The 27,239-nt window shown below is 38.5% G+C and overlaps 1 protein-coding gene across 1 annotated transcript in view; it reads left to right on the top strand.

Annotated features, from left to right (window-relative positions):
- Positions 1–850: 850 nt before the first annotated feature.
- The window catches only part of VEGFC (vascular endothelial growth factor C), a 163,581-nt gene continuing 137,192 nt past the window's right edge, over positions 851–27,239 (top strand). The window contains exon 1 of the mRNA XM_006834415.1: positions 851–1,432. Within this exon, the coding sequence (XP_006834478.1) occupies positions 1,286–1,432 (147 nt within the window). The 5' untranslated portion in view covers positions 851–1,285. The remainder of the gene's footprint in view (positions 1,433–27,239) is intronic.

Genomic DNA, 27,239 nt, shown 5'->3' with positions numbered 1-27,239 from the left:
CACAATAAAACATTAAAAAATTAAAATTTAAAAAACAAAAATGAGAAAGCCGAAATGTACACTGTGTCTCTTTACTTTCCTAGAAGATTCCCCATCTGCCGCAAATTTAGAATTTTAAAGCCCTCACTGCATTCTGAGATCTGCATTCTGAAGAATTCTAACTCTTGCTTTGCCAGACTATTAAGTTGCCCAGAGGAAGGACAAGGGGGTAACTGCTTATTCCAAGGTTCTGGCGGGATCTTTTCCATTGTGATGACTGTGTCTTGGCACTTTTAGAACTCCGGGGCTATTTTCGATTCAGAAGAGACAGGATGAAGGCTAGGCAGGCAGGGGTAAGACAGGAGCTTCAGAGTTGCAAAGGACACAACTCCCCAAAACATCTATTTTTTCCCTGCTCCAACTTTAGGGAATAAGGTAGCATGGTCTCTAAAGCTAGTCCAGCCGACTGCCAGTCCCCAGACTGAACTTGCTCCCTCCGCAGGCTCCAGGGGCGGGAGGGGATGTAAGCAGAGGGGAGGGAAGGTGGGGCTGCAGGGGAAGAGGTGAGGGAAGTGGGGAGCTCGACGGAAACAGCTTCCGAGGGAAAGTGAGAGGGGAGGGAAGCCCGGGCTCGGCACGCTCCCTCCCTCGGCCGCTTTCTCTCACATAAGCGCAGGCAGAGGGCGCATCAGTCATGCCCTGCCCCTGCGCCCGCCGCCGCCGCCGCTCAGCCCCGTGCGCACTGGAGACTCCCGCGCCGCGGAGCTCCCGGGCCTTGCCGCCACCACCACCCGGCTCCCCGCCGCCCTCCTCCCGCCCCCGGCACGGCCGCCGCCGCCTCTCCAGTAGCTCCCGCAGCCTGGCCCCTTTCACTTTGGGGAAGGGGAGGGAGGAGGGGAAAGAGAGCACTAGGGGGTTTAGAAGGTTGAAAATTGCGGGGTGTTTTGGCTCCCCCCCACCACTCCTTCCAAAAACAAAAACAAAAACGCGAACCTCGGAGCCGTCTTCCTTCGCCCTCGCTTCACCTCGCCGGCTCCGAAAGTGGGGAGCTCGGATGTCCGGTTTCCTGTGAGTCTTTTACCTGACACTCGTCGCCTTTCCCGGGCACGGGTTGGGAGAGCGACTTTCAAAGTTTGTAACGCGGAGACCCGGACCCACTCCCTCCGCCTCCGGCTTGCCCAGGGGGTTTATCGGGAGAATCTCCAGGAAAAGGGACCAGGAGGGGACCAAAGCATCGCAGGGGCGCCTGCGCCCCCATCCCGGCCCCCACAGCGGAGCAGCCTCCCCACTTCCCGGTCTTTCCACCATGCACTTGCTGGGCTTCTTCTCTCTGGCGTGTTCCCTGCTCGCCGCTGCGTTGCTCCCGGGTCCGCGCGAGGCGCCAGCCGCAGCCACAGCCTTTGAGTCCGGGTTCAACTTCTCAGACGAGGAGCCAGACGCGGGCGAGGCCAAGGTAGGTGCGCTAATCGCGCCCGCCCTGAGGTTGGGGCCGGGCTGAGGGCTTTGGGCTAAGGCTAAGAGGTGTTGTACTTTTCTTTGGACCCAAGAACCTGCATAATTGCACATTGGTTTTAAAGTTAGTAAACTGTACGTTGTGCACTTTTTTTTTTTTTTAAAGGAAAGTTTTCTTTTTCTTTCTATCTTTCCTTGTTCTTTATTTATTTGTAAATGTTAATAGAAAGTTACTAGTAAGGAACAGGGAAAAAACAAGTTACACAAATGAAGGGCCAGAGGGGTACCAAGTAATCGAGATCACGTATTTCATTTGTTTCTACTGGTGCACTAAGGTGTCTCAGACCCAGAACAATTAAGCGGCTCAGGCTTACATGAGTTTACTGGCTGGGAAGACCTCTTTCCTTGGTAGATTAGTGGGAGTCCAAAAGGCTCCTGGAGCAGTGATGACCAGCCAAGCATGGTTTATTTTCCTGGAGTGTTGGTTTCTGTTGTACGGAGCATTAGGCTCTGTGAGTGATTTTAGAAAAACTGTGAAGGTTTTCCTAACCAGGCATGAAGACTTAAAACTTGGGATCCACTTAGAAAAGTTGGTCAAACTTGAGATGCCAACAGTAAGTAGGCAGTTCTTCTGTAGACCATAATAAAGAATGCATTCAACTTTATAAACTGTGCATTTCTGAAATTTGTTCATGAAATACTGAAAAATGAGGTTTGATTGTTTTTCAATAAAAAGTGTTTAATTATTTGCTTAGAGTCTTTCTAAGATACATATGAGACATTCTGATTTTCAGATACTAGTTATAACATATTTATGCTTGCTTCTTACATGCTCTTCTAGAAGAACTAAAGTTTAGACCTGACATATGGCTGCATAATAAAATTCTTCAACAACTCTTGGAGGGGTTTATAATCCACATAATATTTTACTGAAAAGTCTCTGTTCAAGCACTTGCAGTACCCTTCATTGGGTTTTATGTCATCTAATGGTAATGTTGTTGTTGTTGTTGTTAAGTGCCATTGAGTTGATTCCGACCCATAGTGAGGAGCAGCTGGTGAGCTTGAACTGTGGACCTTGCAGTTCACATGGCTTTGCAGTCTGGTGCATTAACCCACAGCGCCACACCAGGACTGCAGGTAATAGAGACATGCCAATGGTGTTACTGTCAACTGTTAGTTAATGAACATGATTAACAAGTACTGAATGTGGAGAAATTAAATTACCTGCCCATTTTCAAGTTGAAATACACTTTATTTTAAGATTAAGACCAATTTTTAAAGAAATCTGACCCACTACCTTTGTATTTAAATTTGGGAGGAAGTTTGAAAAATTTGAATTTGTGATTCAATATGGGTTCACTGAAAAATCTTTTGAGTAAAAACAATATACATTAAATTATACAACAGAAGCAGTATGTGAATTATGGACTAATTTCCAATGCATCATTTTTGCATTGCTATAATTATAGTGATGATAATGCTGTCTGACCCTTAAATTATGCAAAAATGTAGCATGAAAGATACTAATACTTCCTGTAATTTGAGTGTCTTGAATTTTTCTATGCCTGCTCCCTTTCTGTTTCTGCAAAGTCAAACTATTAAAAGTATGACTTAATAAGGCAATGCCTATGATTACTTAGTTTAGTTTACAGTAAATAAGTGGGAAGTAGAAAGTAGAATGAGGAACTTAATCTGATAAGCCAAGAGTATGTATGAGAGTCATTCACTGCTATCAGGCATTAATGAACGTGTGCCTGTGTATATATGTGTGTATATATGTATGTGTTGAATGCTTCATGTGTTGATGTGTGTGTATCAAGGGAATCCTGGTGTGGCGCTGTAGGAATAACACTAGACTGTTGTGGTGGTTTGGATTCACTAACTGCTCCTTGGAAATCCTATACAGGGTCTCTGTGAGTTGCAATAGTCTTAAGAGCACTTAACAACAACAGCAAGTTGTTCCCAGGACTCCTGCTGTGGTGTATAGGATAAACACTGGGCTGCAAACCACAAAGTCAATGGTTCAGACCTACCAGCCTCACCTCAGAAACCTTACACAGGATTGTTATGAATCAGAATGACAACAACAACAACAGCAGCAAGGTGTTACTCCCATGGGTGAATAGAGTCTTCACAGAGATAGTGCCTTCATTGAAACATCCCAAGGGCCAAAAGACCCCGTGATTCTCCCTAGTGGCTTACCTATGCACCTCATTTAAATTTAAGCTGATGGGAACTGAGGAGAAACTGTTGGCTAATTTTCTACAAGCTGCATAAAGCCCATTAAGGCATTTTTAAAAAATATGCTTGGTGGTGGTGGTGGTTATGTGCTATGGAGTTGGTTCCAACTCATAGCGACCCTGTATAGGGTTTCTGAGGCTGTAAATCTTTACAGGAGCAGAAAGCCTCATCTTTCTACCATGGAACCACTGGTAGTTTCAAACTAGCTGACCTTGAGTTTAGCAGCCCAATTCATAACCACTAAGCTGCCAGAGTTCCTTAAAATATACTTTTTATTGTTGTTAAGTGCCATCAAGTTGCTTTCCACCCATAGAGACTCTGTGTAGGGTTTCTAAGGAGCAGTTGGTAAGCTTGAACCGCAGACCTTGCAGTTCAAATGGCTTTGCAGTCTGGTGCATTAACCCACAGTGCCACACCAGGACTTCTAAAATATAATTAGAAGATACTAAATATACATTGTTGCTGTTGTTAAGTGCCACTGAGTCAGTTCTGACTCCTAGCTACCCTGGATAGGAGTCCTGGTGTAGCACTGTGGGATAAACACTTGACTGTAAGGCTAGTTTGAACCACAAGGTAGATAGTTCAAACTTATCAGCCATTCCTCTGAAACCTTATACAGTGTCACTCTGAGTCAGAACTGACTCTATAGCACTTAGCAACCATAACATAGGATTTCCTAGGAGTGACTGTTGGATTTGAACCACCGACCTTATAGTTAGCAGTCCATGGTTATCCTAGGCACCACAGCAGAACTCCTTGTTGTTGTTAAGCGTTGTGGAGTCCATTTGGACTTAGATCCTGGATAAGGTTTCTGAGGAGTGACTGGTTAAGTTTGGACTACTGACCTTGTGGTTCAAATAAACTTTACAATCTAGTGCTTATCGTACAGAATCATAACAGGAGTCCAAAACAAAATTCTCAGAAGTGGGAACTCCATAATTCCCAATAAATGCAACTTTTTGATTTTATTTATGAAATGTTTATTTTAGGAAAAGCACTTCACTGATTATAAGTCAAGGCTAGCCATCCAATCCTTCAACCCAAGCCCAAAGTCATACAAAAAATTAGAGGTAAATTTACGATTCAAAATAAGATCTTGTTTCTCAATTTATATATGTATTTATTTGAGTTTTTAAAAATTATTCTTGCTTGCATGAATTACTGAAAATCTTTTAAATTCACTTCATATTAGGAGGGAAATTTGTGAAACTTAATACTCCAATAAGTATATTGGACTGGAAGTATAAATATTTACTTACATATTTTGAAAAGGCAAATTTTACTTTGCAAATGCTTTTGTCAAAGATAGAACTCAACACAGGAAAGCATAAAGATTCATGGTCTTGTTTAAATTAAGTGAATGTTGTTGCTGTTGTTATGTGCCGTGGAGCCGGTTCCGACTCATAGCGATCCTGTACAGGGTTTCTGAGGCTGTAAATCTTTATGGGAGCAGAAAGCCTCATCTTTCTCCCGCGGAACAGCTGTTAGTTTTGAACTGCTGACCTTGCAGTTCGCAGCCTGTGAATAGTCAAGAATAAAATCAATTGCCTTCAAGTCAATCCTGACTCAAAAAAGGTAAAGTAGAACTGTCCCACAGGGTTTTCAAGGCAGTCAATTTTTATTGAAGCATGTTGCCACATCTTTCTCCCATAGAATGGATGGTCAGTCTTTTGGTTAACAGATGAGTGCTTAATCACTGTGTCATTAGGGCTCATAATAAGAATATTATTATGAACATGTTATTACTGAATAAATAAATAGTGTTGACCTTATTTTTGTTTTGCTTGTTGTGGGTGGTGTTAGGTGCTTCAAGTCAGTTCTTACCCATTGCAACCCTATATAGGGTTTCTGAGTAGTGGATGGTGGGTGTGAACTGCTAACCTTGTGATGAACTGTCCAGTTCTTATCCTTTAGTGCCAAACCAGGACTCCAGTAAATGGAGTAGGGCTAAAGATCCTTATATTTATACGTTGAATGTAGAGGTAGACTAATTTAATACTAACTGCTTTAATAAAAATAGCTACTTTTATCTCATATAGTAAAAGTATGTATGGTTTATTGTGACTATCACAAGCAAGTTAATAATAATGGCAACTTGTTTGTAATATAACAGATGTTCTTTCTGAATGGTTTGTTTATAATTCCAGACTTTTTCCTACTTGTTTTATTTTTTTATTTGCTTTTTCCACTTAATCTGTGGTGATGTTTCTCATAATTAGCTCTGTATGTTAATTGCATCAGAACTACCTAGAAGCCATTAATTATTTTTATGTTTTGTTTGTTCTTTTTCACCTAAGACCAACAATATCTTTACACTGAGTGTAAGTATATATATGTCTAAGTAGCATCCTAGATCATTCTCATACACATTGAAAGTCCGATTCATTAATGTGTTTATCAATAACTAATTTCATTGGTTTTTAAAATCATCTTCATTATATAATTGTTAAATTTATAAGGAGCCCTGGCACTGTAGGATAAATGCTGGACTGTTGACCACATTGTCAGTGGTTTAAATCCAACAACCGCTTCTTGAAAACCCTGTACAGGGTTGCTATGAGTTAGAATCAACTCAGTGACACTTAACAGTAACAACAAATGCTAAGCATTGGCCTTCTTGAAAGACATAGACTTTTCTCCTCTCTTCAAGGAGTTTAAAACTTAGTGGAAAAGCAAAGCTTTATGTACAAAGCTCAGTAACACTGCCAGATATTATATGCTTGTTGTCAAAGGAATGATATCATTCTCATATCCTGAAGATGAGAGAATCATTAATGTGGGTACTTTGACACAAAAACATAACTTGAATGTGAATTTCCAGCAGATGAATGCATAAAGCAAAGTGTAAGAGGCTGGAATTCAGTTGCTGCGTTGGATGGAATGAGAAGGTAATGTAATAAGCAGAGCTGTGTGAGGAGAGCTGAAGGTTATCAGTGAAGTATCAGTACAAATTGGAGGAAACAGTTGGGATTACTGTAGATATATCACAAGGTATAGGATCTGAGTCAGCTGAATCTTCATGCCAGGAATAATGGAAGATTATTGGTGATTTCTGAGCAACTGAATGACATAGGGAATCAGATTTTGGGAAAATAATTTAAAATCGTTTGTGGGATGGATTAGAGGTGAAAAGAATTTGATTGTGGAAAATAAATAATAGTAAGAGTTTAAATGAGAATTTATGGCAGTTGTGGCAGTTATAGGGACAGAAAAAAGTTCCACAGAGGAAAACATGATAGATATGGTAACTGATTAATGTAGAAGAGAGTGGGAGAAATTAACCTTGACATTAGTATTTTACTGATAGGAAAATGTTGGTCCTAGTAGTAGGATTAGAGTATTTCAGAGAAGAGAAGAGACTGGGTTTCATGGTTGATGATGGATTACAAAGGATTTCTTCCATAGATCACTTAAGATTTTTATTGTGTTTTTGAAAAGCCACTTTTGAAAAGCTAGATATACAAGATTAGCTGTACAAATTTACGTCTCATTGTAAGGAATTAAGTGTCTAGGCTCAGGAGGACTTAACCTGTTTAATATATACTTAAAAGTAAGTGAGCATTTGAAAAGTATTTCTACACTCTCTAGGAGAAAATTTAAAATACACATATCTTTTTGCTTGTCGTTAAAAATGACAAGGTAATTTATATTTAGGTAAAATAGTTTACAAATGTGAGTGTAATAGCATTTACTTGGTACTTTCTCTGTGTTTTATATTATTGTATTCATGACATCATTTTGATGTACTACAGATGCTCATACTTCTTGGCTGCAAATCACCTTCAGTCTTTAGAAAAGAAGTTCAGATTTAGGGAAATATGAAATGTTTGTGGAAGTGGAAACCTTTGAACTCTCTTCCTCACTGTGCATCAGTTTATGCTACAGGTTCATGGTTTGCCTTCCTCGAAACCCCTTTCTGAGGAGGGTATGGGATTGAATGACTGAAGGACTGGGTTGGGTTTTTGTTTCCTAGTCCTGATATCTAAGTCTTTAATAGTAAGTCCACTGTAGTTATATTTATAATTTCCCTTGATGGATGTGATAAAATATTTTGACACCTCTTCTATTGTAAGTGATTTTCAACAAACTTTGAAAAGAGCAGGGATATGTAGCATTGGACATACAAAGCTTGTCTTTCAGTTTGAATTCTTCTTTGCATATTTTCTTCTGAACTGTGAATACTTAATTGGTACACGTTTATTCATAAGACATCAAAAATCCTCTTCAGGACAGTTATTGATATCAGTAGCATGATTTTAAGGCTGTTGTTGTTGTTGTTGTGGTTGTTAGGTGCCATTGAGTTGGTACTGACTTATAGCGACATTATGCACAGCAGAACGAAACACTGCCTGGTCTTGGGCCAACCTCACTACTGTGACCACGCTTGAGTCCATCGATGCTGCCACTTGGCCAATCCATCTCGTTGGGGGTCTTCCTCTTTTTGTCTGACTATCCACCTTACCAAACATGATATCCTTCTCCAGTGAGTCTTCATTTCCTGTCTTCCTTAATTGATCAGGCTATGTTTGTGAGATTAGTTATTGTCCTTCCAATTCTGGAGATCTGACCTCCTTGTAAACACTATAAATCTAATCTGGATTGTTGTTTCCTAGTTTTTTCTGGGATGTTTTGGGTTAACCCACAGCATTGATCTTGCCTTTGGCAGCTGTAGGAGTCTTTACAAATTCAGTTCACTCTCTATAAAGCACACATACCTCTGTATGTTGATAGCAAGAGTTTAAATGTTAATTAGGTTCTTGTTGTTAAATATTGTTGAGTCAGTTCTGACTCATAGCTAGCATGTATAGTGTTCTGAAGAGTGGCTGGTGGGTTCGAACCACCGACTTTGTGGTTTAAACTGACCTTCGGCCCACTGTGTTATCCTTCAGTAACACACCATAGTATGTCTGCTATATTTGGAGTCATTATATTTTCAAAGATAGTACAGAAATGGCTGTAACCATACACTGATACAGAACTTCCAGAGGTTCAAGCTGGATTCAAAAGAGAATGTGGTATGAGAGATTTCATTGCTGACATCAGATGGATCTTGGCTGAAAGCAGAGAATACCAGAAAGATGTTTACCTGTACTTTATTAGCTACGCAAAAGCCTTGAACTGTGTGGATCATGACAAGCTATGGGCAACATTGTGAAGTATGAGCATTCTGGAACGCTTAAGTGTACTCATGAGGAACATGTACATAGACCAAGAGGCAGTTGTTTGAACAGATAATGGGAACACTGAATGATTTAAAATTAGGAAAAGTATGTATTCTTTCACCATACTTATTCAACCTGTATGCTGAGCAAGTAATCTGAGAAGCTGGGTTAAATGAAGAAAAAACGTGGCATCGGGATTTGAAGAAGACTCGTTAACAGCCTGCGATATGCAGATGATAAAACCTTGCTTACTGAAAATAAAGAGGCCTTAAAATATTCGCTGATGAAGACCAAAGAGCACAGCCTTTGGTAATTGCATCTCAATGTAAAGAAAATAAAAATCCTCACCACTGGACCAATAAACAGCATTCTTATCAATGGAGAAAGATTGAAGTTGTCAAAGACTTCATTCTTCTTGGATCAACCATCAACACTCATGGAAGCAGCAGCCAAGAGATCAAAGGATGTATTGCATTAGGCAAATCTGCTGCACAAGACCTTTTAAAAATTTTGAAGAGCAAAGATGTCAGCTTGAGGACTAAGGTGTGCCTGACCCAAGCCATGGTATTTTCAATCACCTCATATGCATGCAAAAGCTGGACAGTAAATAAGGAAGACCATAGAAGAGTTAATGCATTTGAGTTATGGTGTTAAAGGAGAATATTGAAAGTGCCATGGGCTGCCAAAAGAACAAACAGATCTGTGTTGGAAAAGTACAGCTAGAGTGCTCCTTGGATGCCACGATGGCCAGACTTCATCTCTCTTATTTTGGACATATTGTCAGGAGGGACCAGTCACTGGAGAGGAATATCATGTTTGGTAAGGTGGAGGGTCAGAGAAAAAGAGGAAGACCCCCAGCGAGATGGAGTGGCAAAGTGGCAGCATCAATGGGTTCAAGCGTGGCAATAATTGTGAGGTTAGCCCAGGGCTGGGCAGTTTTTGTTCTGTTGTGCATAGGGTGGCTATGAGTCAGTTCTGACTTGATGGCACATAACAACCTACCAACAAAAACAAATTTTCAATCATCTCATAAGCATGTGAAAGCTGGACAACAAATGAGGAAGACCAAAGAAGAATGAATGTATTTGAATTATGATGTTGGCAAGGAGCATTGAACATACCATAGAGTACTGGAAGAAGACACAGCTATGTCTTAAAAGAAGTACAACCAGAATGTCTCTTTGAAGGGAATATATTGAGACGTTAGTACATTGACAGGGAACGGCCAGAGATTCAAACCAGATTCAGGTGAGGATGTGGAAAAAAGGATATTATTGTTGATGTCAGATGGATCTTACTGAAAGCAGAGAATACCAGAAAGGTATTTACCTGTGTTTTATTGACTATGCAAAGGCTTTCAATTGTGTGGACCATGACAGGCTATGGAAAACATAGTGGAGAATGAGTATTCCGGAGCACTTAATTGTGCTCACGAGGAAACTTCATCAAACAGAATAAGGGAAAACTGAATTGTTTAAAATTAGGAAAGATGTATGCCAAAGTTGTATTCTTTCACCATACTTGTTCAATCTGTATGCTGAGCAAATAATTCAAGAATCTGGATTATATGAAGAAGAAATTGGCATTAGGATTGGAGGAATACTCATTAACAACCTGTGTTATGCATATGATAAAACTTTGCTTATTGAAAGTGAAAAGGAAACATTTACTGATGGAGAACAAAGACAACAGCCTTTGGTATGGGTAGCATCTCAATGTAAAGAAAACAAAAATCCTCACCACTGGACAAGAAATAATATTAAAATAAATGGAGAAAAGATTGAAGTTGTCAAATATTTCATTTTGCTGAAATTAATAACCACACTCATGGAAGCAGCAGTCAAGAAATCATTTGGCTGAAGAATGAAGTTTTAACAATGACAGCAAAGGATATATTTGTGGATGGTGTGAGGAACCGAAGAGTAAGATATAAGTCTAAGTTGGATGAAACTAACAGAAGCCATACATTTCTTAAAAGATATATTAAATGTGATATTTTAAGAAGCTGTTATCAACTGGTAACCTAAAGGTTGGCAATTATTTCAGACCCAACTAGTGGCTTTGTGGGAGAAAAAACAAACCTGATGAACTGCTTCTATAAAGAAAGTCCTAAGGAACAAAGTCCCTCTCTGTTAGTAGCTAGGGTTGTCATGAGCCAGAAACTGATTCTATGGCAATGGATTTTATCTGGCAGAAGTAGACTAAAGAAGCAGACTAGATGCTGGTCAACATTCTCTTGGTGGTGTTGGTGGTGGTTATGTGCCGTGGAGTCGGTTCTGACTCATATTGACCCTGTATAGTGTTTCCGAGACTGTAAATCTTTACAGGAGCATATAGCCTCATCATCTTCCTGTGGAACCACTACCACTGATTATGAGATTACCAGCCTGATTAAAGCTGTCTTGTTGTTGTTGTTATGTGCCGTGGAGTTGGTACTGACTCACAGCACCCTGTACAGGGTTTCCGAGGCTGTAAATCTTTACAGGAGCAGAAAGCTTCAGCTTTCTCCCGCAGAACAGCTGGTAGTTTGGAACTGCTGACCTTGAGGTTAACAGCCCGATTCATAACCACTACACTACCAGAACTCCTTAAAGCTCTCTTGTTGTTGTTGTTAAGTGCCATCGAGTCAATTCCGATCCATAGCGAATAGGATTTTCCAAGGAACAGCTGGTGAGCTTGAACCACCAACCTTGCAGTTGAAACGACTTTGCAGTCTGACGCATTAGCCCACAGAGCCACGCCAGGACTCCTTAAAGCTCTCTTAGAAGCTGCTAATTATTGCTGGATAATAGCATATTAAAGTATGTGGCAGTGACTGTGTTCTTCTTAGCCCATTGACCACCCATGTACAGTATTCACATTTCTTTACATGCTCCTACTTTCTGAAAATGATAATAATGGTTACTTTTGACTTATTATAAGCAGGAGCCATCATGCTTTCTGGATATATTTATAAAATATATTAATAACAGATTTCTTTGCTGTTAGGAGTTATAGACCAAACAGAGCAAGCAGTGTAAACAGTGGTCATGCTTAGATACACAAACACACTCACATCTTAATGGTTCTTTAAACAGTTGACCCTACTTAATGATTTTTTTCTTGTCTGGCTAAATACTTTTAGACAATCCATTGAAAAAGTACCAGTAGTTTATGAGATTAGGTTCTCCATGGTATACACAGATATTTACAGATAGCTGAAAATTAAAGCAGATAGCTCTGCAGTGTCTTAGTCATTCTTTCTTTTAAAAATCTGCTTAAAAGTAATCCTACTGACAGCAAGACTAGAAAGGGAAAAGGATGAGCTATCAAATAAATATAATAAATACTTTTAGTTGCACTTCTATATAAAAACTGGTGGTGGAAAAATTTTCTCCAACTCAAAAGTCACCTACTGAGAATAGGTATACTGAAAGAGAAAATATTCTGGTGAGCAGCTTTGTGCAAATAATATTTAGGAGTTTAAAAGACATTTCAACAACTTCAGTTTTAGCACTGTCCATATTTGGTCATGAGAGGAGGATATTAATACTTTGGGTTAGATCAGAGATGTTTGACTTGCAATTTTATTATTGTGAATGATTTATTTTGTAATTTATTTTCCTTTAAAGCTTGGCCCTCAAATTGCTATTGTATCCCATCTTTTATTCAACAATAAAATATGCAGCCATTAGTGATGAGGCCTAAAAATAAAGCTATCCATTTTTTTAAGTGCAGGATTTATGTAGTTACCTTTACAGTTTCTATGGTTGGCCTCAGAGAATTCACTGTCTTTCTGTTTGCAATAGTGGTGTAACTGTTTAAGTTGAGAGACAGTGTAGTGAGTAAGAGCACAGACTCTGGAACATGACTGTCTAGACATATGTCCTGTATATGTCACTTAGTACCTTTGTTCCCTTGGGCAAGTAACTTGTTTATTCTTCCTTATAGATATAGACCATAATCAATATCTTTCTCATAAGAATATTTTGAGGAATAAAAAGTTTCTATAGCCCTTTGGAATTATGACAGACACACAAGTTTAAACAAGCAAAAAAGCACCACAGAAAAAGGTACTAAGTAGGAGTCCTTGGGTGTTGCAACGTTACAGTACTCAGCTGTTAACCAAAGGTTAGAGGTGACTCAGAAGAAATATCTAGTGATCTGCTGCCAAAAAATCAGTCATTGAAAACCGTAAGGAGCACATCATGAGTTAGAACTGACTCCATGGCAGCTGACTTAAGTACTATGTACACAGGCATTTGAAGTAACACTGATGTTCTTCAGATTGACTCTTCTGTTCCTTCCAAATAGTTTATTAGATACATTTTTATTACAAAGTTTACTGAGTATATTCCTGATTTATGAAATATGGAACAAGTTGTAATATTTATGTGTGATACTGAGACTGGGGACATATAGAGTGTTTAGTTAATACTCATTGTACAGAGGCTATATATTTTAGTTCTGCTTATAATACATCTCCAAGTGTCCTGGATTTCTGTTTATAAGTGCCCTCTGGGATAACATCTCTGACCATAGATCAACAAGCTAGGTCACAGAGGATAGTGATCACCCCTAAAGTTCTCCATATGTAGGTAATTTGGGTGAAAGGACTTTTGTACAAGAGGAGTTATATAATGTCATATAGGTTTATATGAACTAATCCTGAATTCCACTCTTATGTTAGTTTGTCATTACTTGTTTGTTGCTGTGATTCTGGATGCTGTGCCATCAATATTTTAAATACCAGCATCCATGGTGGACTGGTTTCAGATTAGTTGCCTGACCAAGACAGACTAGAAAGAAGGAGAAATGGACTGCTTCTGAATACTTAGTCACTGAAAACCTTATGAATAGCAGTAGAGCACTGTCAAATAGCACCATTACTGAATATTAAAACATGATGAAGAGCACTAGAATATTGTCAGTTATAGTGCCAGAAGATGAGCCCCTCAAAGTTGGAAAGCACTTAAAATACAACTGGGGAAGGGCTGCTTCCTCAAAGTAGACTTGACCCTGATGACAGAAATGGAGTAAAGCTTTCAGAATCTTCATTTGCAATGGAACACAATTCAAAATGAGAAACAGCTATAAACATCCATTAATAATCAAAACATGAAATGTTCAAAGTATGCATCTAGGAAAATTGGAAGTTGTCAAAAATGAAATGGAATGCATAAGCATCCATGTCTTAGGTATTTGTGAGTTGAAATGGACTGGTATTTGTCATTTTGAACCAGGCAATCGTATGATTTACTATGCTGGGAATGACAAATTGAAGAGGAATGGCATCACATTCATTCTCACAAAGAACATCTAAGACATATAGTAAAGTACAACACTGCCTGTGATAGGACAATATTCATATGCTTACAAGGAAGACCAGTTAATACAAATATTATTCCAATTTATGCAACAACCATTAAAGCAACAGGTGATGGAATTTAAGAGTTCTTACAACTTCTTCAGTCTGAAACTGATCAACCATGCCATTAAGATGTATTGATAATTACTGGTGATTGGAATGCAAACTTTGGAAACAAAGAGCAAGCATCAGTAGTTGGAAAATATGACCTTAGTGATAGAAATGATGCTGGAGATCACATGATAGAATTTTGCAAGATCAACAACTGTTTATTGCAAATAACATTTCTAACAACATAAAATATGACTACACACATGGACCTCATTAGATGTAATACTCAGAAATCATATTTACTACATACTTGGAAAGACTAAATGGAAAAGCTCCATATCATCAGCAAAAGCAAGGCCAGGGGCCAATCATGGAATACACCATCAGTTGTTCATACACAAATTCAGGTTGAAGCAAAAGAAAATGAAAACAAATTCATGAGAGCCAAAATATGACTTTGAATGTACCCCACCTGAATTTATAGATCATCTCAAGAACAGATTTGGTGAATAAGACATTAATGACCCAGGACCTGAAGAGTTGTGGGATGACATTAAGAACATAATGCAAGAAGAAAGCAAAAGATCAATAAGAAGATAAAACAGAAGACAAAGACCAAAATGAATGTCAGAGGAGACTCCAGCATAGAAATGCTATAGGAAATGGAAGAAATAAGGAGGTAAAAGAGCTAAATAGAAACTTTCCAAGGACAGCTCAAGAAGCCAAAGTAAAATATTATAATGAAATGTGCAAAGACCTGGAGTTAGAAAACCAAACAGGAAGAACATACTCAGCATTTCACAAGCTGAGGGAGCTGAGGAAAAAAATTCAAGCCTCAACTTGAAACATTGAAGGTTTCTATAGGGAAAATATTTAATGATGCAGAAAGCGTTTTAAAAAGATGGAAGGAATGCACAGCCACGGTACCAAAACAAAATTGTCGATCACCAACCATTTCAAGGGGTAGCATATGATCAATTGCCAATAATACAGAAGAAAGAACGCCAAGGTGCACCGAGGACATTGGCAAAGAACAAGGCACCAAGAATTGATAAAATACAAATTGGAATCTTTCAACAAACTGGTGTGGCACTTAGGGCACACACTCATCTAGGGCAAGCAATTTGGAAGACAGCTTTTGGGCCAACTTCTCTGTGTCCATTCCAAAGAGAGGTGACCCAAGCTAATGTGGAATTCATTGGCCAGTATCATTAATAACATAAGAAAGTAAAATTTTGCTAAAGATAATTCAAAACTGGCTGTAGCACTCCATTAACAGTGAGCTGCCAGAGGTTCAGGCCAGATTCGGAAGAGGATATGGAAAGAAGGATGTCATTGCTGACATCACATGGATTTTGCTGAAAGCAAAGAATACCAGCAAGATGTTTACCCTTTTTTTTTTTTTTTTCCACTACACAAAGGATTTTCATTGTGTGGACCATGGCAAGATTTGGATGACAATGCAGAGAATGTGTTTTCTGGAACAATTAATTGTGCTCATGAGGAACTTGTACATAGACCAAAGGAACACTGAATGGTTTAAAATTAGGAAAATATATGTCAGGTTATGTTCTGTCACCATATTTATTCAATCTGTATGATGAACAAATTCTAGAAGCTGAATTATATGGCATCAGGATTGGAGGAAAACTCATTAACCATCTATAACATGCAAATGTTACTACCTTGCTTGCCGAAAGTGAAGAGAACTTAAAATACTTACTGATGAATATCATTGACCATGACCTTTGGTATGGGTTGCAACTTAATGTAAAGAAAACCAATCTCCTTGCCATTGGAGTAATAAATAGCATCCATATAAATGTAGAAAAATATTGAAGTTGTCAAAGACTTCAGTATTCTCGGATGACCCATCAACACTCATGTTAGCAGCAGTCAAGAAATCAAACGACATTTGGTATTAGGCAAATCTGATGCACCAGACCTCTTTAAAGTGTTCAAGAGCAAAGATACCAGTTTGAGGACCAAGGTGCACCTGACACAAGCCATGGTATTTTCAATAACCTCATAAGCATGTGAAAGTTGGACAGTAACTGAAGAAGACAATAGAAAAATTGATGTATTTGAGTTATGCGGAGGAGAACATTGAAAGTACCATAGAATGCCAAAAGCAAGTACAGATCTTTGTAGGAAAAAGCACAACCAGAACACTTCTTAAAAGCCAAGTAGCCAGACTTTGTCTCTCATACTTCTGATATATTATGAGGAGGGACCATTCCATGGAGAAGAATATCATACTTGGTAAAGTGGAGGGTCAGCGAAAATGAGTAAGACCCCAATTAGATGGATTGGCACAGTGGCAGCATCAGTGGGTTCAGTGTAGCAAAGATTGTGAGGTTGGCTCAGGACTGGGCAGTGTTTCCTTCGGTTGTGCATAAGGTCACTATGAGTTAGTATGGACTCGAAGGCACCTAACAACAATCCTGAATACTTACAAAGTAAGTTTAAAAGTTTATTGCTAAACTAAGCTAATTATCCACACTACTCAACGTCAAGGAGCCTTAGCATAGTGGATTATGAAGTGGGCTGCTACCCATAAGGTTAGCCGCTCAACTCTCTCACTCTCTCAGTGACTCTGTTGGAGGCAGCTGAGGCTTTCTGCTTCCATATAGATTACAGTTTTAGAAACCCATTATAGGGTTGCTATGAGTTTGAACTGACTATGTGGCACACAACAAACCATCATGCCACTTTTTGGCATACTGTGGTAATTTGCATGCGTGGTGTGCTGTTGTGGGCTAATGCGCTGGACTGCAAAGTCATTTGAACCACAAAGTCATTTGATTGGTTCAAGCTTACCAATCACTCCTTGGAAACTCTATACAGGTTGCTATGGGTCAGAACCAGCCTGAGGACACTTAACAACAATAACAATGACATTGGATTTCTGTTGTGGTGTTGTAGGATAATGCACTGGACTGCATGATTGACTTGAACTGCAAGGCTTCTGGTTCAGACTCACCAGCTCTTCCTTGGAAATCCTATACAGGGTCACTGTGAGTTGGAACTGACCCTGTGGCACTGAATAACAACAGCAACAATGATATTGGAAATGGTGCCACCAGTATTTCAAGTATCAACAGCTTCACCCATGGTGGACATGTTTCAGTGGAGCTTCCAGACAAACAAGAAAGAAAGGCCTGGTAGTCAGCTTTTGAAAATTAGTCAACCAAAGCCCTGTGGATCACGGTAGAATATCATCAATTATTGTGCTAAACGATGAGGCCCTAGTTTGTAAGGCACTCAAAATACACATTGGCCACAAAAATGAAGTCCAGCATACCAGCCATTGTGAAAATGGCACAGGATTGGACAGTATTTTGTACATGAGATTACCAGTGTTGTTGTTATTAAGTGCTGTGGAGTCAGTTCCAACTCATAGCGACCGTGTATAGGATTTCCAGCGCATGACTGGTGGATTTGAACCACCGACCTTACGGTTCAAAGTGACGTTGCAGTTGAGTGCTTAACTTATAGCATCACTCAAGGACTCTAAGCAATTGGGTGGGACCATGCAAATAAGGTGTATAGGATTCTAAGGCTAGGATTGGTTAGTTTTGCCATTCCACTAGTTTTTTTTTAAAAGAGTCCTGGTGTGACACTGTGGGTTTATGCGCTGGACTTCAAGGTAGGGTCACTGTGAGTTGCAACCCACTCAATGGCACTTAACAACAACAACTAGGTTTAAAAGGAGCTGTCTCAAAAGCAGGAACAATGATTCCAGGACCATCATGAAAGAAGAGCATAAGTGGAGAGTGAGATCCCTACCTGGAAAAGCAGCAACAGTGGAGGTTGTGACAGAGGCAATGACATGGAGAGACAGAGCTGTGGACCTCTAGGTCCATGAATTGAGTAAAGCTCAGTGTCCATAGGCAAGAGGTTGTCTTGCAGAATGTGCCCTTTGAGCATATACAGATGGGCAACACTTATCCAAGCAAGGCAGAGGCTGTGGATGAGAGACACATGGCTGAGAGACTAAAGACAGGAGTGAGGCGTGCCTGCAGTATGGTAGGGAAGAGGCATTCCTGACTGAAGAACTGCTGCATTTTGAGTTGTTTGTGATTCTGACCGGTACCGTGTTCACTTCCTAGTAAACCCTGTAATCATGAGTATTGTTATGAGTTCTCTGTGGCCTTTGCAATGGATTACTGAACCCAGATAAGAAATAGAGAGTGCTGTAGGAGGGATAGTTGGTGCCAGAGTAGGGTAAAGACGGTTGTAACGCGGAGGTTTATCTGACCTCCACTGCATAGGAATCAGCCTTGGTCTGATTTAGGGCTTGATTCTCTTTCTCCCTTGTGAAGTCAGAGGAAGTCAGAGAGCCAATTCTATAATAATAACTAATAACTAATAACAAAACTAATAACACAATTGAATGTTGCTGTTGTACTATGTAAATATTTCATGCCTTTCTGTTATTAGTTGACAGAAAATAAATATGAAAATGCATTCTAAATTTGCAATGTGATCATCACAGAACATCTGAAAGGTTAAAGAAACCAAGGGGCCTCAAAAAGATGGTGGAAAAATGGAATTAAACGATAGTGGGATTTTTGTACATGCTGAACAAGGAATGAGCTGGATTACATAAGGAAGAGCATGGCATCTGGAAGACTCATTAAAACAATCTTTGATATGCAGATAATAACCACCTTGATTGCTGAAATTGAAGAGGACTTGAAATACTTACTGATGAGAATCAAAAACCACAGCTTTCAGTATAAATTGCACCTCAATGTGATGAAAACAAAAATCCTTTCAACTGGACCAATAAATGACATCATGAGAAATGGAGAAAAGATTAACAGCCAGAATGCTCCTTAGAAGCCAGAATGACCAGACTTCGTCTCTGGTGCTACTGACATGTTATAAAGAGGGACCCTGTGCTTGGTAAATTGAGAGTCAGCAAAAAAATGAAAGACCCCAATGACATGGATTTGCACAGTGGCAGCACCAATGGACTTAAGCATGACAACAATTGTGAGGATGTTACAGAACTGGGTAGTGTTTCGTTCTGTTGTGTATGGGGTCGATACTAGTCTGAGCCAACTGGATGGCACCTAACAACACATTAGCCATTCAGATTTATTTGCAAATACTATGTTGTTGTTAAGTGCTGTTGAGTTGATTTTGACACATGGCGACCCTATACAGGGTTTCCGAGGAGCAGTTGGTGAGCTTGAACTGCCAATCTTGCAGTACAAACAGCTTTGCAGTCTGGTGCATTAACCCACAGCTCCATAGTGATAATTTAATAAGTGAGTTACTTGAATTTTGTTTAGAACTATAATTATGAAAAATGAAACTTTTTATTTATGTGCTGTTTTGTGTATCCAGTTCTAGTATTCATATTTAAATTTTAATGTAATTTACTTCACAAAGGTTTTTTTGTATTCTCATATGATGGAAAACCATGAAATCAACAAACAGCAACAACAAACTTTGACACTTGGTTGTGTGAGACAGTTCAGCCATATATGAGAATATATCAACTGAGGTTGGTCCCTTTTAGCTGCTGGCTGGATCTGTGTTCTGGGGTATCTTGAAAGCCACTGACTACATCTGTTTCCTCAATGAGTGCTCAAAACATTTAATGAGTTTGTTTGAAGTGGCAGAGATAATTACTATACTTAAAAAAAAAAAAAGATGTTTTGGTAATGGCCATCTATAACCTTACACCAAGAAAATAATCCATTTTCTTTTTTCTTTAACACTCAGTTTGTTCTTTCCTTGACAAAAGCTCCTCTTACCCCCGCAAGAGTGAATGCACTTGATAAATTAGAGTGAAATCTTAAAAAAATGGTCTTAATTTTCTTGCGAAGGGAGTAACTACACTGATACTATGAATCCTGTGATTGAATTCCTATAATATATAAAAGGGATTGCTATGCTGGCTCACTCAAAATTCCTTGGAAGTAGCCAGTTAATATCAAATACCAGATGTTAGACGGTTTTAAACCACTATGGTTTACTTTATTACCATCTCATTGCCTACATGGAATATTTTTAATTCTTTGCCTTTGTGTCTATTTATTTACTTTGTCTTTTTAAAGGTCTCTTCTAAGTGTAAACTTTGAAAAATGGAACACTTATTTAGATTCATATTTGCTTATGGGTCGTGACATTTATGACTTCTCTTAAAAAGCCAAAATAATCCTTTTGTAACAGAGCCAAATTTTAATTTGAAGATGATAGTGATTCATTGTTTGCTCATTCACTTTGAGCCCTGCGTCTTTCTTTGGCGTTCGTGCTAAATTAGAATTTTTTTCAAGGCCAAAAATATTCATGAGTCATAACCATTACACTTAAAATTGGGTAATTTGAAGCTGCTTTATACATAAATGAAGCAACTAATGATGTCATAAACTAGTTAAAAAGATGATTTTTTTCCCTCCTCTTTAATGTTGGTAGCTATGAGGAATACTCTACTGAAGATCAATTCTATTTTAATTTAGAAATGTATGCCTTTGTCTCATCTCTGTATAAACATACAACTGCTATAGTTTAGTGACCTGAACATACAATATTTAAAGTAGGTATCCTTTTCTTGTGTCATGGTTATTTCATAACACAGGAACCACAATATTGAACTGGGGCCAGTTTCTTCTAACAGAAAACACTTTTAATTTTAATTTTGCCATTTTTTTTTTTTTTTTAAAGGTTCTCTTGATGTTGACTTTAACTTTATAAACAGCCCAAGACCAGGCAGTATTTCATTCTGTTGCGCATAGGGGTCGGTCACTTTGAGTCGATACCAACTCGATGGAACCTAACAACAACAACAGCAACCCCTCAAAATAAGTCCAAACCCACTGCCACTGAGTCAATTCCAATTCTTAGGGTTTCCAAGATTGTAAATCTTTCTCCTGCAGTGCTGCTGATGGTTTTGATTTACTGATTGTTCGGTTAGCAGCTGATAAAGGAATAGCTTCTATATTAATGGATATCTCTGTGAAGTATCAAGAGGTTGTTGTTAAGTACCATCAAGTCAATTCCAGCCCATAGAGACCCTGTATAGAGTTTCCAAGGAGCAGCTGGTGAGCTTGAACCACTGATCTTGCAGGTCAAATGACATTGCAGTTTGATACATTAGCCCACAGCACCACACCAGGACTCCAGTTACCATTAAATTGAAATCTAAATTAGATATGCATTTGTTAAAAATTTTTAATTCTTCAATGTTGTTGATAAGTACCATCGAGTTAAGTTGGTTATGACTCATAGCGATCTTGTGTAGGGTTTCTCAGGAGTGGATGGATGGTGGGTTTGAACTGCCGACATTCCACTTCAAACTGACCTTGAGGTCCCATGCGTGCCTCATCCTACAGCACCACACCAGGACTTGAGTTCTTTAATAGGATTTACTAAACACTGAATTATTGGAAAAATGGATTTCAATGCATGAGACTATTGAATTCTGTCTTACCTACTTATCTAGTGATGTTGCAACCAAAAAGAACACGAAATTTATTTCCTTAAAGCTTAGGGGACTAGAAGTCTGAATTCAGAGTATAGCTCTAGGGAAAGGTTCTTCCCTTTCAGCATCTAGTAGCAAGACATCCTTGGTAGGGCTTGTAGGTGCACAAACCTTGTGTGTCTGTCTTTATGTGGTTTTTGCTTCCTGCTTATGTGTGTGTCTCTGGGTCTCTTCTGTTATTTTTTTAATTCAGAGGTGATTAAGTTAAGATCCACTATGTATGCTGATATGATGTGTTAACATAGCTAAAGAAAACCTCCTTTTTCCAAACAGGTCATATTTGTATGTACAGGGATTAGGATTTCAACACATATTTGGGTGGAATACAATCGAATGCTAACAGTTTTCTTTGAATCTAATGATAACACAAATTGCAGAAGCTGTATCGTTTCATCAGTGTTACACTGAATTACTAGTCTCTATTTATATTCATGTTCGGGGAGTGTGGTGGCTCCTTATGATAAGCACTGAACTATGAACCACAAGGTCTGCGGTTCAAGTCTGCCAGCTGCTCCACGGCAGAAAGATAAAGCTTTCTGTTCCTGAGAAGATGAAAAGATTCAGAAACCCTTTACAGGGTTGTTGTTAGTCTGAAATGACTAAATAGGACTTATCAATAACAACAACATGTTCAATGTTTTACAAAACAATTTCTGGTTTTCTGAGCCTATGCAATTTCATTTAATTAAATATATTGACAGCCAGTTTCTTTTATCTGGGTGCTTGACATTCCTATTGATGTGATCTGGTCCCTTATTCTGGAGAGGTTCTTGTTTAATCTTGAAGATGAAAAAGACCCCCAAGTTAGAGATTAATGTTTTATCCTAGAGTAAATTCTCCCATTACATGATGTAGCCCTGAGTATCCGTAGATATGGTGACATTATTTTCTAGATGAATATTTCAAACATATATTATGCAAATCTTTATAAATAACACATAATTTTTTCTTACCTTTTAGATAATCTTTTACTCTAGTGAAAGCACTCTGGTGATGCTGTGGGTTAGGCATTAGGCTAATTGCTGGGGCAGCAGTTCAAACCCACCAGCTGAGCCAAGGGAGAAATTTGATGCTGTCTGCTCTGTTGAAGACTTATAGTTGTTGTTAAGTGCCATCAAGTTGGTTCTGACTCACAGCGAACCTCTCTGTAGGGTTTCCAAGGAGCAGCTGGTGAATTTGAACTGCTTACCTTGTGGTTCAAGCCTACCGTACACTCCAGTGCTTTATTCCCACAGCATCATACCAGGACTCCTGCAAAGACTTACAGTCTCATATACCAGGAGCTCTGGTAGCGTAGTGGTTACGAATCGGGCTGTGAACCACAAGGTCAGCAGTTCGAAACTACCAGCTGTTCTGCAGGAGAAAGATGAGGCTTTCTGCTCCCATAAAGACTTATAGTCTCATATACCCTAAATAGGGTTGCTGTGAGTCAGATTCATCTTGATGGCAGTTGGATTTTGATTTTAATACTAGTATACACTTTTGCAGTGAAATACTTTTAAACAAAAGTCAAATAACATTTACTTATTTTAAATAGCTTCAATAAGTAAGCTTTAATAAGTAAAAGTTTACTATTGCAGGAAATATTCCTTCTTTATACCACCTTATACTGCAATATATATGTTGTTGTTATTGTTATGTGCTGTCAAGTCGATTCCGACCCATAGTGACCCTGTATAGGGTTTCCAAGGAGCAGCTAGTGAGCTTGAACCTCTGATCTTGCAGTTCAAATGACTTTGCAGTCTGGTTCATTAACGCATAGTGCCACATTAACATTGCTTCTAAATTGACAATATTTATATATATATACAATATATATTGTAAATGTATGTAATATGTATATGTAAATGTTGTTAATTTAGAATCAATGTTAACATTCACATTGAGACTAGATTTTCTTATCACAAATTTAAATTTGAATTAAATTATTTAGGACAACAAGCTCTGTAGCTATTTCACCCCCAATTATACATATTTCTGTTATTTTGGTGGATACCTCATACTTTTATATAAATATGGCTTCTATTTTAAAGTGATGCTATAATTGTTTTCTGGCTTAAAAACCATATTGTATATACTGCATCCACTAATATAGTGGTACACTCTATTGGTATATTGTTGTTGTTAAGTATCATCTAATCAGTTCCAACTCATAGCAACCCTGTACTGGGTTTATCATATATATGTGCCACATTAGGACTCCATTTATAAAGAGAGTATGAATTCACTGTGAGGAATCAGTAAGTTTTTCTGCTCCATGATGCTTTATTTTTTGATGGGTTAGGGGGAGGTATTCAGTCCTTAGTGACATTCATAAATGGATTAAATTTTTACTAAATTTATTTACTCCACTGCTAAATTTTAAATTAATAACTGGGGAGAGTGGTGTTTCAAAAAAAAATCTAGGAAAACTGGAATTTAAAGATAATGGGACATTTTAAGAATTTTATGAATCCTCAATGTGTTCGTCTTAGTTAAGGAAGATTGCTTAAACAGACATACCACAAGTGACATTTATTTGTTCACAATTTAGGAGACTAGAAGTCTGAATTCAGAGTGTTCGCTTTTGGGGAAGGCTTTTCCTCTCTATCAGCTCTTAGGAAAAGTCCTTCTGTCTTCAGCTTCTCCTTATTGATTCCTTGGAGATCTCTATGTGACTTGACATCTGTCTTCCCCATCTCTGCTTGCTCAATCTGCTCCTTTTATATTTTGTAAGAGATTGACTCAAAACACACCCCACACCAATCATGTCTCATTAATTTGGCAAAGAAAATCCATTCTCAAATGAGATCCTAACAGTAGGCATAGAGGATTTACAACACATAGTTTTTGGAGACAGAATTCAAAGCACAACAATTTGGATCACAGTTATCAACAATAGACTTCTTTTCCATGAGATTTGTAACTAAAAGGTCATTACAATTTACAGTTGTTGTTGTTTTTAAGTGCCATTGAGTCGGTTCCGACCCATAGAGAACCTGTATAGGGTTTCTGACCCATAGAGACCCTGTATAGGGTTTCCAAGGAGTGTCTGGTGAGCTTGAACCACCGACCTTGAAGTTCAAATGACTTTGCAGTCTGGTGCATTAACACACAGCGCCACACCAGAACTCCACCAATGTACAGTGGTGGTGGTGGTGGTGGTGGTTATGTTCCGTGGAGTTGATTCCTACTCATAGCTACCCTGTACAGGGTTTCTGAGGCTGTAAATCTTTATGGGAGCAGAAAGCCTCATCTTTCTCCTGCAGAAGAGCTGGTAGTTTTGAACTCCTGGCCTTAAGGTTCACAGCCCGATTTGTAACCACTACGCTACGAGTAGTCCTATATAATTCTTTAGTCACTCAGCAAAATAGTTTACTTGTCAGGATGAGTTGGATTCAGTAATCTCAAGTAGTTAATTCCTACTTTAGTTAACGTTGTTGTTGTTAAGTTCCGACTCATAGTGAACCTATATAGGGTTTCCAAGAAGCTGCTTGTGGGTTTAAACAGCTTACCTTGTGGTTAGCCGTCCAGTGCTTATCCCACAGCACCACATCAGGTCTCCAATAAATAGAGTAGGGTTAAATAATTTGTGATTACAGGGATGGTTTTTTAGGGGAAAAAAAAACAAAAACAAACTGTTTTCTTTCTCTTAAGGCCAATCAAGTTTTGTCTATCCTCCATTAGCATCCTTTTGCATAAGAAGGCACTATTTCTTTCTTTCCTGGGTATGAATTTTTCTTTAATCTGAAGCATTTCTAATGCATTTTCTTTCTTGCTTCCAGTTGTGGTTGTGAGTATATTTTAGTTATTAATACTTTGTACCTTGTAGGATACCATGCTTAAGTAATCAAAGCTTGTAAGCAAATGTATCTATCAAGAGATAATTTGTGATTGCCTCTAGAGCATCAGAGTATATTTCCCTCTTCTTTCTAGTGTTTTGTTTCCCCCCACTCCTATTTAGGCTTTAAGGAGCTCTGGTAGCGTAGTGGTTACGAATCGGGCTGCGAACCTTAAGGTCAGCAGTTTGAAACTATTAGCTGTTCTGCGGGAGAAAGATGAGACTTTCTGCTCCCGTAAAGATTTACAGCCTCGGAAACCCTGTACAGGGTCGCTATGAGTTAGAACCGACTTCACGACCATTTATTCTTTATTATGATTAAAGTTAAACCACCACACTATTTATGCTTTATTCTGATTAAAGTTCAATATTTTGATGATTGTAACTATGACAATATAAAAACATACCACTTTGAATTATAAACAAAAAACACATCAAGTTTTTAGATTTGGAGAATTATTTTAGGATTTTATTATAACTTCAAGTAATATAAGAGGTAGAGCTAAATTTTTAGGCATATTCCATCTTTAAATTAGATATTTACATATACTGCAAATAGCTTGTATAGTGTGCCTATCACTTAATAACATTTATTTATTTGCTCAGCGAGTAGTTACTGCCTGCTATATGTTTGTGTTTAAGGTAGTTGACAGAGTCTGAGTAAAACATTTTATTATATTCCAAGATATAATGTGTGTTTATATATATAAAACTTTCACATAGATAATAATGTTTTATTTTTGTGGTACTTAAATATAGGCAAGAATATACATTTAAGCAAAAACTTATATCCAGGCCAGTGAAAATGTTTTCACAAAGTATATTAAATGTATTTTACTTTAAATATGCTATACTTGTTGTTGTTAAAGTGCCTTTGAGTCAGTTCTGTATAGGGTTTCCAAGGAGCGACTGGTAGGTTTGAACCTCTGCCCTTGTGGTTGGCAATCCAGTGCTTACTTTAAGTGCCATACCACGGCTCTTAATAAATATACTTATATCTGTATAAAGGTCTTTTATTGAAATAAAAGTATTTATGTAATTTTTCATAATCATGGTACTTTTAAAATTAGAAAGTGGTGGTTGTGGTGGGTACTGTGGAGTCGGTTCCAACACATAGTGACCCTGTACAGGGTTTCTGAGGCTGTCAATCTTTACGGGAGCAGAAAGCCTCATCTTTCTCCCGTGGAACAGCTGGTAATTTCAAACTGCTGACCTTGTGGTTCACAGCCCAATTTGTAACCACTACGCTACCAGAGCTCCTTAAAATTAGAAAGTAGAGGATAACATTATGATAATTTAGTTAACTTTGAAAAGTGGCATCAAAGCATTACAAGCCCTAGAAATAGGAACTCATATAAATTAAAGCTTATGCTGCCTGCTGTGTGCCATGGAGTCGTTTCCGACTCATAATGACCCTGCACAGGGTTTCCAAGGCTGTAAATCTTCACAGGAGCAGAATGCCTCATCTTTCTCCTGCGGAACAGCTGGTAGTTTCGAACTGCTGACCTTGAGGTTCGCGGCCCGATTTGTAACCACTATGCTACCAGAGCTCCTTAGTTAAAGCTTATAGAACTGCACAATTCAACTCAGGTTAGTAATTGGATACATATAGTATTTATCTTGAATATTCATGAAAATATTCTACACTGAACACCTTCTACAGTATAGACAAATAATAAGTTTCAAAAT

This window comes from Chrysochloris asiatica, unplaced genomic scaffold, assembly GCF_000296735.1.
Source record: "Chrysochloris asiatica unplaced genomic scaffold, ChrAsi1.0 scaffold00011, whole genome shotgun sequence".
NCBI lineage: Eukaryota > Metazoa > Chordata > Mammalia > Afrosoricida > Chrysochloridae > Chrysochloris > Chrysochloris asiatica.
This window is presented reverse-complemented; position numbering and strand designations above follow the sequence as displayed.